The sequence below is a fragment of the Limulus polyphemus genome, unplaced genomic scaffold (genome assembly GCF_000517525.1).
Source record: "Limulus polyphemus unplaced genomic scaffold, Limulus_polyphemus-2.1.2 Scaffold1064, whole genome shotgun sequence".
NCBI lineage: Eukaryota > Metazoa > Arthropoda > Merostomata > Xiphosura > Limulidae > Limulus > Limulus polyphemus.
In genome coordinates this window covers 204,918-222,213 of record NW_013666674.1, presented here as the reverse complement: position 1 = coordinate 222,213, position 17,296 = coordinate 204,918, and the positions used below count along the sequence as shown (strand labels likewise).

At 36.0% G+C, this 17,296-nt stretch overlaps 1 protein-coding gene across 2 annotated transcripts in view; it reads left to right on the top strand.

Annotated features, from left to right (window-relative positions):
• LOC106461949 (activin receptor type-2B-like) overlaps window positions 1–17,296 on the top strand; it is a 66,154-nt gene that overhangs the window by 33,833 nt on the left and 15,025 nt on the right. For both annotated transcript variants that reach the window (XM_022389055.1, XM_022389054.1), the window contains exon 5: window positions 1,191–1,329. In XM_022389055.1, coding sequence (XP_022244763.1) covers window positions 1,191–1,329 — 139 coding nt within the window. The remainder of the gene's footprint in view (window positions 1–1,190; window positions 1,330–17,296) is intronic.

Sequence of the window (17,296 nt, the reverse complement as noted above, 5' to 3'; positions counted from 1 at the left end):
CATTTCAGTTGGAACGAAGTGAACAACGGAACAAATGACGCTTCTGAAGACATGTCACCTGAGAAAGTTACTGTAAAAGAAGAAACTGTACCTGGGTTTGAGAAGGAAAACAGTGAAGCTCTTAATGAAGTTACTACCACTGATATGACTGTTACCGACAATAGGACATTTCCTGATGGAGCAGATAAACCCCATGTGAAGCAGATGCCAATGAGATGGAGACCAGTATGGAAGAAGATATGTACTGTAAAATTAAGACTTTGTTGAATTTTAATTTTGTGTTTGTAAATTCTGTACATTTAATCAAGTTTTTGTTAATTATCTATTGGTTTAATGTAAGTGGCTATTGTTCAGGATGAACAATACTAAGGAAGGGGTAGTGTTACAACAGCGGAAGTCACGCGATACTGGGAGCATGCACGCTGGAGTTTCTAGAAGGATCGTGACTTATCGGGCAACCTCATGAATGTCCCAGGATTTGCTAGACACTCTACTTTTTAATATATAAGCCGGAGATAGATTGAAGAGAAATAATTGATAATTGAGTCAAGTGAACATTAGGCACCGTAAGTAAAGTGTGTGAATTGCTGTGAATTATAGCGTGTGTTTATAAAATTAGTTAAGTTTAAAGTGACTGTGGAAATTAAGTGTATTACAAAGTTTGTAACGAGAAAGAATAAACTAGTTTTAATCAAGAAAAGACTTGGAAAGAATTTTTAACGGAAATTATCAAACGAGCAGATACGCAACAATATGTTTTATTTTTCACCTCACTCTTGTCTCCAGTTTTTGCTATCACTATTCAGTAATTGGTTAAAGTTGACTAACTTCTAGTTGATTTGTCTTGGGCTTTGCTCGCTTTCACTCATAACCATAATATAATTTTTTTGCATTTATGGAATAGAGATGTATGTTTATATTGCTAAAGTGCATATGACTTAGTTATTTTTCAAATGACAGAGATAGCAAAGAATTTTTGTATTGCAAGTTATAAATGTAATCCAGTCGTTGGTAACACATATTAATAAGATTATAATGACATTTCCTGAAACTTATTCTAATCTAACATTTATTTTCTGGTTTATTATGACATAAGGCTTTAATTCTTTGTTTATGTACGTGCTAGAAGTATGTGTAGAATATTTAGATTTCAAAGGTATAATTATTTATGTATTTACTCACATCTACAGGTTGGGACAAGAAGGTACATGGCTCCTGAGGTCCTGGAAGGGGCCATCAATTTCAACAGGGATGCATTTCTAAGGATAGATATGTATGCTTTTGGGCTAGTCTTGTGGGAGCTGTTGAATAGATGTTCATCTCAGGATGGTGAGTTAATTTTATCAGTATTTTGTCTGTTTTTATATAGATTATATAACAGAGAAATAGAATTAAACTTTCAAGTGCTTGGTTTTATATGATTATTCCCTTAGTCAAGAATGACATTGATATCCCTTGTTTTTTCTTCTTCCCTCATTGAAAAAATTTAACCTAATTGCATGAAGCACTAACTTACTAATATCCAGTTTTGGCTTGAAAAAGTCTACGATTTAGTTTTTCTATAATTGTTTTACTTTGTGAAATTTCCAAAATTTTGTTGGGAGACACTTATTTGAAAAAACATTAAAGAATCTTGCTTTATATATACCAGTCAGTTTCAACTTGATTGATGTTCATTAATATATTTAGTTTGACACTTTGATATGATTTAGTGGTGAGGTTGCTCATCTTGCAATCTGCTAGTTGTAAAATCAAAATATGGTGCCAAATTTGCTTGCCTTTTCAGCTGTGGAGACATTATAATGTAATAGTCAGTCCCACTATACATTACTTAAGAGTAATCCAAGAATTGGCAGTGGGTGCTGTTGGCTACTTGCCTTCTCTCTGGTCAACAGTTCAAAATTAGAGATGTCAGCAGACAGCCTTATTAGCTTTGCCATAGACAAAACAAAACAAATGCTCGTTTGATACTTAATTTTGCTAATTAAAGTTGTCACCATTTTCAGCTATGAATTGAATAAAATATGGCAAAAACTGATTTATTAGTGACCTTACTTGTCACAATGTCACTTACCTTTGTTAGGTTAGGTAATAGTATTTTTGCAAATAATAATCTTGGTCCAGATCAATTTATATCTATTAACTATAATTTATTTTCAATAAATAATAAGTTATTTGCTTTATGTGCATTGTTTAAATACAAAAATTATCATTGAAATATTGCATCAACCTATTCAATAAACCTAATTAGGCTTACCTGACGACTTGTCATAGAACATAATTTCTATAGCTTTCAAAAAAAATATAATTTAACACAAAAACATATTAAGGAACATAAAGAACATCTTGAAAAGCTGCAAAATATTCCCTTATCTCTTCTAATCTCACCATTAGATTCCTTTGTTTATCCATACAGAAACACTTTTTCTAGTAATTTTCTCATGAAGCCCAAAATTACTGCTCACACCACTTTATTTATGCTGCATTCTGTTATATTACTGTTACTCTACATTGAAATAAATAGTTTATTTATGATGCTCTATCCTATCATGTTTAAACTTTACCTGTAACTATTCTGACAGCTATTGGTCATTACTAATTGTTCAAACTACATGCTGGACATCATAAAAAGATAACAGGGAAGGGCTGTAATAATAAATCTTTAAATAGGGAAAGAAAATCATGCAAAAAACATGTCATGAGTAATTATATTCTCAAGGCATGATAGTTTCTTAGCAAGTATAACTCTGTGCTTTGGGATGGGAAAAAACATTAAACAATTCTGTAAGTGTGTTATTCATAGACAAAACTCCTTAGAGCTGTACATAAAAGAAATTTTAAACGTTTTTGTCTTAATTTTGTTGCAGATTATGCAAAATACATCTTAATTAATAAGATCTAGTTCTAAAAAATATTTTTCAGTTAAAAATTGTAAAAAGTAGAAAGGGCTAAGGTTGTTATATTAAAACAATTTTGAATATGAAAATGAGCAAGTCACAGGAACGCCACAATTGAAATAAAGTTTGACAATGTTTAGCACTTTGTAGGTTACATGATGTCTGAAAATTGGTCACTTTTAGGAAAGGTAAGTAACAGCCCTTTGCAGTGCATAATATGCATACCTTCATATCATAAAGATGTGTGCAGATCAGAGATTCAGAATTTCCAAGATGGGAATACATTTTTTACTCAATGGCATTGGAAAACAAAGTAATATGGGTCAATTTGGGACACCAAGACCACCTAGAAAAGAGATCTATAAGAAGTCATACCCCAGCTGTAGTAAGCAAAGCATGTTGTCAAGTCACCATATGCAATTGCAACACCTATGGAAATTTTTGATTGAACTCATGAAATGGGCACTGGAAAACTGTTGTTTTTTTACATTAGATCTATTATTAAAAACATGCAACGAAGAGTGGTGTGCTTTGTTTATGACAGAGCCTATTGCAAGGAAAACTATGCTGTATAGCTATTTCAATGATCGATGGTGGTCAAATAGAGCATGACCGAACAGAATGATATGGATTGCAGTGACATGATGATTCTCCAAAATAGTTTCAGTATAATGTTCTCAACCCCTGTAGAGTTTTTTGTTTTGCATAAATTTTGAAATTTAATATACACCCTGAAAAGTGTTATGCAGTCATAATAGTTTTAAGAGTAAATGCTAATATTATTTCTTTATGTTACTAGATGTAAGGTTTGGTACCAAAATTTTATAAACAGTTTACATATAGATATTGTTGTAAAAGTTTTAAAACTTGTATTTTTTTCTTTACAGTTACATATATAAATATTTGTGAACAACCAGCAAAACTAGTTAGTGCTAAATCTTCTGTTTCCTAGTCAGATTGAAAATAACAGCTAAAACTGATGGTAATGGTACACAGCATATTAATAAGTAAATATGTCACACACACTAGAAAGAATTCCATTTTATTAAACAAACAAACATGAAACAAATGGTAGAACATAACATTGGTATTTAGTGGATCTGCATTTGTAATGTTTAAAGCAAAAACATGGCTACACACTGTATTTATAAGAACTGAAATATGGATTTTGGAGGATTACACCTGTACTCCTGGTGAAACGTTTGGATGAGGGTGTCCATAGAAGTTGATTTTTTGGAATGCTTTTGAAGGAAATGATCAAGGATGGATCACATATGCTCAATAGGGTTCATATCTGGTGATTGATCTGGCCACAGGAGAGTGGTAATGATCTGACCATCAAGCTCTGGCTGAATGAGCAGGAGCTCTATCTCAGGGTTCTCTCCGCAGTGGGTGAAAGTATGTGTGTTTACCCATCATTCAGACATGAATAATAGTTGTTAAATGTGGCTAGCATGATTACAGATATGACATATTATATTATATTGTGTTCTGAACAGATAATTGTCAATTTCTCTTTTAGTACTAGCTTCTTTCCCATGAGAAAAATAAGTTTGGATGAATTTATAACAGCTCTTGTTGCATAGTTAGAAAGTCAGAATAATTATGATAGTTAGAGGAAATTGTCTACTTTTTGCATGTTTTTATTCTATGTTCTTTGGTGCATTATTTAATTAAATAAAAATTATTTATTACATTACTACCATTAGTATAAAAACAGTAGGGTTAAGTGTCATTGACAGTAGAAAAAAAGACATGGGTAAGTACTTTATTTCTTATTTTTGTGTTTATTCTTTATTTATTATTATAAAAGTAGATAAAATGTAGAAATAGGGATCTCTTTAGGCTAGTTAAGGTTAGATTAGGTAAAATATGTAATAATAATAATAACAATATAATTAAAATGTTTCATGAGACATGCAGCTCATGGGTAATGAGAAAATATGAGTTTTGTGCACATTTTGAATGGTAATGCACACAAGATTCAATTCATATAATATATATATATATATATATCAGATATTTACATGTTTTATTATCTGAGCTGGTGATGATGGTTACCTTTTGTTCATATCCAGGAAAGATTACATCGAAACTTGTACTCATCAACTTCCTCATGTGGTTATGAACAGCCAATCAGGTGGCTGAAAAGTTAAATTTCTTTGACTTTCAGAATACTGTTGCTATGCTGAGTTTCTTTGTTGCTTGAATGCAACTGAACGGAGTTCATGTTGTAACACAATTCATGGCTGTGACCTAGTTTACAAAATGCGATACTTTACCCTTGTGTACAGTGCAATAATATAATACCCAAACTTATCAAGTCGATTGCAAATAAGCACATTTACTATCTACTCAGAAGAGACTATAAGATGGTTCTGTTTGCTGCATATGTTTTTATTTTCATTAATACTGTTAGATATTACACCTATTTTTCGTTTGCTACTTTTCTTATATGCTATGATGTGTGTTCTTATAAATTATCACTTACTGATACTATTTGATGTCAGGTTTTTATAGGGCCACATTTCTTTACAGTAGGTGTCTGTGACTTGTTGGGGATAAATTTTAACAATAAACAGCATACAATTCACTTGTTTTAAAATAATGTATTCGAAACAAGTCAAATGTGGGTACTAAAAAATTCATTACACTACTGGTTACCACAGTTGAATCTAGAGCTTTAACCCTCTCTGCTCAGGCATCATTTACTGCACATGTCACTAGGTATTAGTGGCTTACATTCAAAATTTTATTAAACTAATTTTATTTATGTTATATCAATTAGTATAGCATACAATCATAGTTAGTAATACATATTTTAATAGTATATAAGTTCTAAGTTCTTAATTTTATAAGACAGTATTTTAAAAAATCATCAATTTCTCGTAGTGTGAGAAAGGTGACACATTTTCTGTAGGTATCCTATATTCTCTATTTTATCACCACTCCTCCAATAAATACATAATTTAATGTAAATTACTCACTATAAAATCGTCATTTCTCAGACAAACCATAATTTTCATAGTTTTCACTTTTGTTTGGTTACAGAGCCATCAAATAGAAAATCAGACCCCTCTTGCCACCCCACCTATCACATCCTCTCTTTCAGGATTTGTTAATAGTTCTCTCTTACGTTTAAATAAAAAATAAATAGATATATACTGTTACAAGTTTAAAGCTTCTTAAGATAAACAAATGTAGCTTCATGTTACAATTTGAAGTCCTTCTAGAAAGAAAAAGACTGTAATTTAGATTTATTTAGATTTTTATTTTTTTGGTTATGAGGTTGGTCAATTTGACCAACCTTGTATAGAGTTAGAGTAGAGAAAATAACAGATAAAGTATAAAATGTTACTAAAAACAAACATTTGAAATGTATTTAGGAGGTTATAGAGATTACACAAATGAAATTTGAGATTTTTGAGATGAAGAAAAGTATTTTTTATATTAACATGAAAATCATTTTGCACACAGACTATTCAAAACAAATAGTGTTGAAATACTCAATATATTCACGGACAGATCTTTTTTTTAGTTTATTAAAAATACTTCACTTAAAAATATGATTTTTTTGTATGTAAAAGACTTATAATGTTTATTGAAAGACTGCCAAATTTCGTGAAGATATACGTAATATTATACAGGTTAGTGGTATTAAATCGATAAAGACTTTAAATGAGTACAAAGAGGTCATATGGTCAGTCAAATCGACTGAGCCCATATTGAGAGAGTTAAATCCTATTTTCGTCAAAAGTCCGTACAGGCTGGTTCAGTTACTTTAGAATCCAATGGATAAGACAAATTATTTGTTCTCTATTCTTTTATCGCAATAGAATTAGTGATAAATTCATATTACCACAGTTGTATCCAGAGCTTCAAATAATTGTGTTTTACGTCAAAAGTCCACACAGTCTAGTTCAATTACTTTAGAACCCAGTTGACAAGCAAATGTTTTTTTTCTACTACCTCTTTTGTTACAATATACACCATGAAACTTGCACTTTAGAAATCACCATTTATGGCTAAACTGAAAATCACACAGTCTAACTTCACTTTTACTTTCCCTAACTTAATTACCTCTCTGTATCTGCATGCACTTATAACACGTGACAGAAAAATGTACAAATACCTTGCCCCAGTAACAACAATATTAAACATAACAAGAAAGACTTAGTAGCTTTGAGTAAGATAACATCAACAATATTACAAAAGCCTAGTACAACAGTTAAACTACAGACAATGTACGACTCGTAAAAGGTTACATAATGAATCTTCTTATAACTGTCACTTTTAAAATAACACTCTTGTTACGAAATCTAAATAATCATTAAATATTAAATACTAAATAATAACTCTTAAACTGAACAGACTTGCATATCAATCAGATATTCAGCAGGAATTATTATATTACAGTTTTTGTGCTACATTAAACATTTTGTAAAAGCCATTTAATGCTAATGAATGATACAACTGATGCTAGAAAAATAGTAGGACTAATGTTAGAAACTAATATATTATTTCTGATTCTTCGGTCAACAAGTGTCAAAATTGATTTACAAAAATATACTATTAACATGGGTAAGGCAAATATTGTACAGTGACACATTATTAATAAACTAATATTCTTATCCCCTGTGTTGAAGCCATGGTTTAACTTATGAGAAATATCAAGTGATTTGAAGAAGAATATACTTGGTCTGAGATATATGTATTGTTACGTCTCTGGTCATTAGTTAATTTCCCGTAAAAAAAATTCTTCCCGAGGAACTTCAGCGACACAAGTCCTTTCTTAAATAAAACTAGTTTATTCTTCCTCAATACAACTTTGCAATACACAGAATTTCCACAGGACCTTTAACTTAAACACAGGCTATAATTCACAATGTTTTACACAATTTACCTATGGCTGACTCGATTATCCGTCTCTGTCTCTGCCTGTCTGCAATTATCTATGCCGTCACTTCTTCATTCCACTTTATTTGCTTGGCTTATATATTAAAATAGAGGGCACCTAGAAAATGCTCGGGCCTTCATGGTCCTTCTAGAATCTCATGATGTGTTACCAGCATCATGTGACTTCCACTGTCGTAACAGTATGTAGTTTTATTGATTCATGTTCTTACATAAAAGTCATATATTAGTGGAAAACTGTCAATTCTTTTTCATTCCACAATGCTGTAATGTACCAAAATGAAACATTTAGCGTTTCAAATTTTGAAAATTTCTCAGACCACCCAAATATTGCTTTCAGCCTAAGGTACTTGCTGGCACCTTTGGTACTGACCATGACAGTTACCCCACACCCAAACGTTCGTGGCAGAACCCTGCTACCTTGCATAAAAATTTGCTTTATCTAATAATTTTGATGTATCAAGCAACAGTGGCCATCATTTCATGATTTCTAGTCATCCATTTATCCAAATGTCACCCCAGAACATAACAAAAGTACTATCATATTTTGTCATGGCTTTCAGACAATTCAGTTAAAGTTCCTGAAGGATTAGTTGTGAACTCCAGGTACATTCATTGTCTGAAAACTAGAAATTCAGTGTTCCACAAGGCAGGAGAGTGTAATACCTACTTCTGTGTAGTTATTCTACCATTGTAGCTCATGCTGTAAAGAAAATTTCTAATGATGCTGGGACACACTTGCTCCTGTCCTGCCACAGATTCAACCATTTGACATGGGGCATTTACTACACATTCTCCTCGTGGCACAAAGAGTCTGTTCTGTTGGTTTATGGCTATGAGGCCATGTAGCAACTGTTGTTTTCTGACATGACTGGAACTGCATTTTACACACCATTCACTGTGGAGTTTTGTATTTTCAAGTGATCACCATCACCCAACTGTGCAACCTTATGAAAATATGTAATGGTGAATTCCTGAGATCCTCTCACATATTGCATAGTTGTTTGTATTTTGTCATTGGGGTTATTTGCGTATGGCTTTTTGTACGTGGTTGATCTGTATTCATGTGGGTACTTGAAAAACTAAAGAAAGGCTGTTAAAGGAGATTAGTTTTGCTTAGACTTCATGGTCGTTAGCAAGTTTTTAAATGTGAACTTTTGAAGTTTGATTTAAAAACCTGAAAAAGTAACATTTTCAGTATTTATTTTTCTTTAACCTTACACTGACATAAATATCATTCTGTCTAAATTTACATAGGGAGCCAAAATACACACCAAGATCAAAAATTTTATATAAGGTAACTGTAAGTACAGTTTCTGATATGATATTTTACCTCCTCTCACAAAAGCTTTCTTAACTTATACTGTCCTCTATTGGTACAAATTTTCACTTGCCACTAGCTTTGATACTCCCACTTATTTCTGCATACTAAAAAGCAAATGACCAGCAGCAACCCTCCACCAGTAGAAGTGCAACACTACCCCCTATTGTAACTAGCGCCCTCTCTTATCTTACATGTTAACCACTTCTTGTTTGACAGTATTATTGAACAGACATATTTTCACTGATGGTTTAATTCACTTATACATAAGTTTTTCCTTTCTTAATTTTTCTACTTTAGTTAAATTGTTCTTCACCATTTTCATTCTCTTTTGTGGAGATTTATAAATTATTTTATTTATCATCTTTCCTTATTCAATTTTGTGAGTTATGCATTTGCATTTTCAGGAGGTTACGACTACAACTTCTGTTACTGCTGCAGATTAATTTCTGATCATGTCCTACAGGTTAGAACCACGATTCTTGGCCTATGAAGTCATAACTCTGGTTTATCAGGAGTTGATTAATTTCAATAATCAGATTGTCCTGTCACGGTTTTCAGTGATTTGGAAATTTTGGATTTGGATAGCTTTTTCCTCCCCTCCTAAATAAACCTCTCAGTCATGTGTTGTTTTGGGGGACTTGCCCAGACCTCTTTTTTCCATTTGGTAGATTTGGTTATTGAAGTATGTTATGTTCTGTCTTTATCTCCTGTTTCCTATGTTCTATCCCTGCCCTTCTCAGAGACTACCCTTTGGATGATTATTTAGTGTTTCCTTTTTCTCTGGATATTGAGGTTCATATGAGTCGGGGTTGGTATGTCTTGACCCCCATGAACTGTGGAAGATCATATTTTTGATTATCATCATTCAGACTTCCCTTATTTGGACTCATGGCATTTGGTGTCACCTTTTCCCATACTTATCTTACTCTGACCACCCCTTCTCAGGTCAGGGATTGTATGGGACAGACTCCTTTAATTTGCCATGTTTGGTAGTTGATTTATGGGTTCTGAAAATTGTTTCAGTTAGTCTGGTCCTCTACTTCCATTCATCTTCCCCTTTGTATCACAATTCCATTTCCTTCCCTCCTCCTTGGTATCCCATTTTTTGTCCACCTGATTCAGGGGCCTTAGTTTCCACTGTTCAATAGAGGTATGGTTGCTTTTTGCCTTCTCACAAGACAACTCAGTCCTACATCATCAGTTTCTTCTCTAGGACACTGTCCTGGTGGGTTGGATTGTCAAAGTGGAGCAATTCTTTCCTCACACCCACACAAGTTTTTGGTTCATCTCTGGATGTTTTTCAACTCCCTCTTCCGTCAGAATCTACCTACTCCACTTCAATTGCAAACTATGGAATGTCATGTTTGCAGCATCTCATATCCTTCTCCTGCTGCACAAAAGGTTCTCTCTCTTTTGGGGACTTGGGCTTTTCTCAGAGTCCTCATTCCTCTTGATTGTGCCCTCATTTGTCATCATAGTGGGATTGATATACAAATGAAGCCTTGTTCAGGATCCATCAGATGCCCCCATACCCTTCTCCCTCCCTTACAGACCGACTTTTTCCAGTTGGGAGTATATTTTGACACGTTGGAGGTTTTGGGGTGATGGTATCCTTCCGAGTGCTCCATATTACTCTTGGAACTTCTTGTTTTTTGTCTGCCATTCCTTCATTTCCTGCAGGCTCCTAAAGGCTGGTTTGTGAATTTTCACTCCAATGTTTTGATGGTAGTCTTGTACATCACCAGGCAAGGGGCAGTCGGTCGACCGACATATGGTTTCTCACATTGGATTTTCTGTGTTGAGCCCATTGCCATTCCATCACTTTGTTGGCATATCATAATCCAGAGTCCTGAATCCTCTGTTCGCAGATCAGTTATCCCGTTCCTGCAAGATTCTCCCTGCAGTGTTATCTTCAGATCTATCCATTTTTTAGGCTTTGTGTGCTCTGTGGGGTGTTCCAGATTTGGACGATTTTACCATACCTCTCAATACACCACTTCCCCAATTTTGGTTATTTGTTTCTCATTCTCTGGCAGGAATAATCGATGCTTTCAGTTGGGGTTGGTCGGGTTGGTACCTATATGCATATCTTCCTATTTCTCTCCTCCTATGTATCCTTGCCATACTTCAGACCACTCTGTGCAGTGTTCTGCTGCTGGTTACATATTGTCCAGCTCACACATGATTTCCACTGCTGCACCAGTTTATGCTGTCACCTCCCTTTTACTTCCTTTATCTCTGACACTCAACCATCAGCCACACTACGGGGTGCATCAGCAGTCCATACCTGCACTCCATATTCATGCGTGGCTTTGTCATGTGTAGCTTCCTTCATTTTCCATCCTCTTCTTTCTTCCTCTGTGGTGGTTTACCTACATAAGTGGTATGGATACTGATTTTGATCTGTCCATAGAGGTTCTGGTTCTTCCCATCCTACAGTCCCTCACATAGCATCTTTTTGCCTTGACTTTTTGAATAGGGTCTTTTGGTTTCCTCTATTGTGGGCTATAAGGTGCCACTTTTCAGTTCCGACTTTGCTTGTGTTTTTCAGTTGCCATTATTATCCATGTTGTTTTGTTCCTTCCATTTTTCCCATCATCTCTGCCCTGCTTGCTTCCCTTCTGGATTAGCACCTGTGTGTGGTCCTCCAAGCTTTTCTCCATCCTCCATTGGAACTTTTGTCATTGTGTTCATTGTATCACCTTTCCTTGAAGTCCCTGTTCCTGCTTTTATTGGCATGCAAATGTTGTCATTCTGATGTGTTCACAATTGATGTTTGCTGCATTTTTGTTTTCTTCATTCCTTTGTTCTCCTCTTTCCTGTTCTTTCCTTTATGCCCAAGACTTTGGTTGCTCGAGAGGGGACTTCTACCTTCACACTTTTTTTCCCTTCCCTCCATTTCCCACCTTTATGACTGTCTCGATCCCAACTGCCTCCTTTGCCCACTCAGGTCTCTCCAATGATGTATGTCACATACTGCACCATCTGTGGTTCCTGAGTCTGTTTTGTTTCTTCTGTGAAATCCTCACCTCTCCTGTAACCTTTTTCCCATTACCCTTCCAGGTTGAGTTTCCCAGTTAATTTGCCTGATGTTTTTCTTCCATTTTCTCCTTATTGTTGCCTTTTTCATGTTTTCTTCCCATTAGATCCGTCACCTTACCTTGTCCCAGGCTGCACATCTCCATCTTCCCTTGGGGACATCATCAGTGCTGAAACTGTTTATCTGTTGGTGGTAAGTACTCCATTCATTTTCTTTGTTCATTGCAGGGGCCTTTATCACATATATAGATCCCACTCTATGACAAGTGTTGCCTGACCAGATATACTTAGTCTTAAATCTGAACTGTAAGACCTGTGATCATATATCATGCTAGATGACTGTGATGTTGAGGCTTTTCCTACCACAGACCTGATGTACAATTCCAGTTGCCACCAGGTATTGGTTGATTGACTCCATCAACATGTTCTCTATGTCTTCAAAATACAATGTAATAACACATATCCAGGTCATATTATGCCCACTGTTGAGATGGGGTGTTCTACAGGGCCACTCGTAGATATACTGTGTGGTCTTTTGCTTCATAAATATGTGCCTCTTGGACCATACACTCATAGACTGAGTAAAGCAGAAAGGGATTACTGCCCATCTCTGATGATCCGTGGCATTCGAGGCTCTTCCTACCACAGACCTGAGGTACAATCCCAGACACTGCCAGGTGTTGGTTGATTGACTCCATCAAAGTGATTTCTCTGCTTTTCAAAATATGGTGTTGTGGTCACCCATTGCACTGTCTTCAGTGTTGCAGTCCTCTGGACTCTCCAACATACTTTTCCCCTCCTTCTTCTAGTGGATTATGGGAGTTCTTGCCACTTACCAGTTCTTAGCTGTTGAGATGGTGGACCAGGGAGACCTGTCCTTCTGAGTGTGCACAATAACACTCAGTTGAGAGAAGTGTGATGGTATTCTGATGTAGATGGCCCTTTCTACCGTGGGCCTGACATATAATTCCAGATGCCACCAGGTGTTGAATATAGCACTCGCCATATATTGCAGTTTGCCCCTTCAGCTGAAGCATTCTCCTTCCTACCGTCTGTCAAATGTCGGTTCCTGGGGATCATCAGGTGTTGGTTGGAGCCAGACCAGCCACATAAGTCCTCACATGTTTGGATGGTACCCTTCTTCTACTGTGGACTGGACAATAAGCTCCTAATGGTGCCAGGTTTTGGACTGGAAATGCAACCCCAAGTAGTGGATGCTGGTTCCCAGTGAATCTGGTATTGGTTGTAGATGAAATAGACACATGAATTCCTGCATATGTAAAGCTAGGTACCCTTCTCCTACTGGGACTGGATGAAAAATTTCCAATGCTGCCAGGTTTTGGACCAGCGAGGACCACTCACCTGGGCTTACCTCCTTCATACCATCTGCTGGATGTCAGTTCCTAGTAGATCTGGTCTTGGTTGTGTTGAAGGTTTTTCGTACGGGAACCTCTTCCTACCAGGGACCTGATGTACAATTCCAAATGCTGCCAAGTGTTGGTTGAGGTCAAACTCCCATTTACAGTCTTTTGTTTGTGCCTTAGCTGCTCTACACCAGGAGTTCCATTATTTCTGTAATTTTTTCTTGGGGTCCTTCCATGTTTCCGTCTTTTTTTGATGACACATTACTAAAGGGCGAAGAGTATATCTGGATTATAAGTGATGCAGTTTCTCACAGGTGTGTTGTTTGTAGTTCCTTCTCACACCCCATGGTTTTCTTTTGTGTGCTTCCCAAAGGGAGATTATCTTATCACCGGCCCTCCATTGGTTGAATGTGTGATTTTAGCTTTCTGTGAGAGGAGGTAAGATATTGTATCAGAGTTAACATTTTCCTAAACTAAAAATGTATTTCTGATAGATTCTTACCTCTGCTTTCCTTTCCCACCTGCCCTCCCCACTTCTGATGTGGCTTGGTTTGATCTAACTAATCTTGAAGTGGTTGACATGTGAAAGATTAGAGAGGACACTAATTGTGATAGAGTTAATGTTGCACTCTTATTGGTGACGGGCTGCTGCATAGTCATTTGCATGTTGGTATGCAGAAATAAGTGGGAGTATCAAGACTAGTGGCAAGCAAAAATGTTTGCCAATAGAGGGCAATATAAGTTGAGAAAGCTTTTTGTGAGAGAGTATTTTAGGAAAATGTTAACTTTAAGTAACTTGCGTCATCGTATCTTTTTTGGTGATATTGCAATGAATTTTTAACGTTTTCTTATATTTAAAGCTAAAAACATTTGTCTATAATGTCTAACTATAATGGCTAATAACTACAAAAGGTATCTTATTAACTATAATCTTAAATCAAATGTATTTTGTAAGTTATGGGAGAAATGAAATTATGTGCTATTTTCTGAAAGCATTGTTTGTGGAATAGGCTAGAGGATTTTGTTTTGTAATATCTTATGAATCTATAAATAAGCAATGAGTTGCTCTAAGTACAGGAGTATTTGTTGAAGTACTCTACTACTAGTAATGCTGTTGTTGTCTGACTTGCTTTGGGAACAATAAGACAAGCTTGCTGCTTTGCCAGTTCTGAATGATGAGTAAAATTCATTCAAGTAAGAATGAATAATAATACAAAATTGTGTTAGAATAAATAACTAATATTGTGTTATTAATCCTCACTCTAATTCTATTTTGTAAAAATGACATATAAAATGAATAATAACTACACTTTACCAGCTTAATCTAGTTGACACCATAACTGTTGTTGCTCCTGCAGTTTGATAATATAAATACCATCTCAACCATTACTGTATCTATCATATCCAAGTCTACCTAATGAGCTCTGGTATTGGGTGAAAGGCCTCTTCAGCACTAGATATAATAGCAGGTGCAGCATGGTTGAAATATTGCTATACAGCCCTCTCTACTTTCACCCATAGGTTCTTAGAATATTTATGTTGCTAGAAAGAAAATAAAAGAAATCCAAATTATTGCAACATTACCTACTGTTACGTATCTGCTTGTTTGTTAATTTCCCATATAAATTCTTCCCAAGAAACTTCAGCGATACAAGTCCTTTCTTGATTAAAACTAATTTATTCTTTCTCAATACAAAATTTGTAATACACAGAGTTTCCACAGTAACTTTAAACTTAACGACCTTTTTAACACACTATAAATCACAGCGATTCACACACTTTACTTACAGTGCCTACTGTTCTCTTGACTCGATTATCTGTCTCTTCAATCTATCTCTATCCATCTATGCAATTGCACTGGTTTTTCTCACCAGGCTTATATACTAAAAAAGAGGGTGCCTCGAACAAACTCGGGCCACCCCGATAATTCATGATCCTTCCAGAAACTCCAGCATGCATGCTCCCAGCATCACGCGATTTCTGCTGTTGTAACATTGTCCCGAACATTAGCCACTTACATTAAACCAATAGATAATTAATGATAACTTAATTAAACGTACAGAATTTACAAACACAAAATTAAAATACAACAAAGTCTCTTTTGTACTGTTCTCTGTCTCATTGGCTTCTGCTTCACGTTGGGTTCATCTGCTCCATCAGAAAATGTCCCATTATCAGTCACATCAGTGGTAGTAACTTCATTAACGGCTTCACTGTCTTTCTTCTCAAAACTGGGTAAAGTTTCTTCTTCAACAGTGGATTTTTCAGGTGACACGTCTTCAGCAGCATCATTTGTTCTGTTGTTCACTTCATTCCAACTGAAATTACCTGGACCGTGATAATGCAAAAGCCTGTTGGCATGCACCACCTTTGGCTTACCTCGCCGACCACATTTTATTCGGAAAGTCACGTCTGAGAGACAATTTACTATGTCATATGGGTCTTCCCATGGAGAAGACAACTTAGGAGACTTCCCGTTGGTCTTCCTTGGATTATACAACCACACCTTGTCTCCTCGTACAAAGCTGACTTCAGTAGATCTCTTATCATAGCATAGCTTCATGGAGTCAGCAGATGTTTTCAAGTTTCAATGCACTTGATGGTGAATATCATTCATCCTTTCAGATAACACTTTCACGAACTCTGGCACATTTTCAGGCAACTCTTTGTAAGGTGGGCATCCTGTTATCAGGTCCACTGGCATCCAAAGTTCCCGACCAAACATCGGCTTTGCTGGAGTGTATCCAGTGGCTTCATGCTTTGCTGTTCAATAGGCCATCAACAGTGGAGGGAGTAAGACATCCCAGTCATCTTGGCAGCTATTGCAAAATTTTGCCAATTCCTATCACAGTGTACAATTGTACTTTTCTACCATCCTATCAGACTGTGGGTGAAGTGGCATTGTCCTGGTCTTTTGTATGCCAAACAACTTGCAGCATTTATGGAACACAGCTGAATCGAATGCAGTTCGTATGGCATAGCAAACCTGAAAAAGAAATAGTAATAGCTGAAGCTACACTTGTAGCTTTCTGATTTGGTATTGCATGTGCCTCAGACCACTTGGTGAAATAATCCATCACCACACAAATGTACCTGTTTCCAGCATGAGTTTGGGGCAAAGGACGAGCAATGTCAATGGCTACTCGTTCCATTGGTGTTCCAACTTGATATAACTTCATTGGAGCACATCCCTTATGCTTGGGTCCCCCTTTTAGCACAACATGTACTGCAGGTCCTGCAACATTCTTCCACATCTTGCCTCATACCTATCCAGTAAAATCTCTGCCATAGGTGACTCAGTGTCTTCTTAACTCCAAGATATCATCCTGTTAAACTATAATTGGATTGATGCAGCACAACTTCCCGTAACTTCCCAGTATAACTGTTTGCCAGTTTCCATTCTCTGGACAAGAATACCATCTTCAAGCTTCAACTGGTCCCATTGTGCCAAATAGTTCTTTGTCACAGGGCTTAAGCAGGATGCAAAACACTTGCTTTTAGAAAATCAATTATTGGCTTCAAATCTTGGTCTTTCTCCTGCTCTACTTTAATATCTATACCTCGTTCCACTTCACCATCATCTACTCCTTCAGTCACTTTGACTTCAGCTTGATGGCACCTGATTAGCTCAAACTCTCTTTTGCAGCAATGTCTGCAGTAATTTTTGCAGGCTCTTCGGCTCAGTCCATCAGCATTTCCTTGAGATTTTCCTTCTCTGTATTCAATATCATAATTATACTGGTCTATCTTTCCGACCC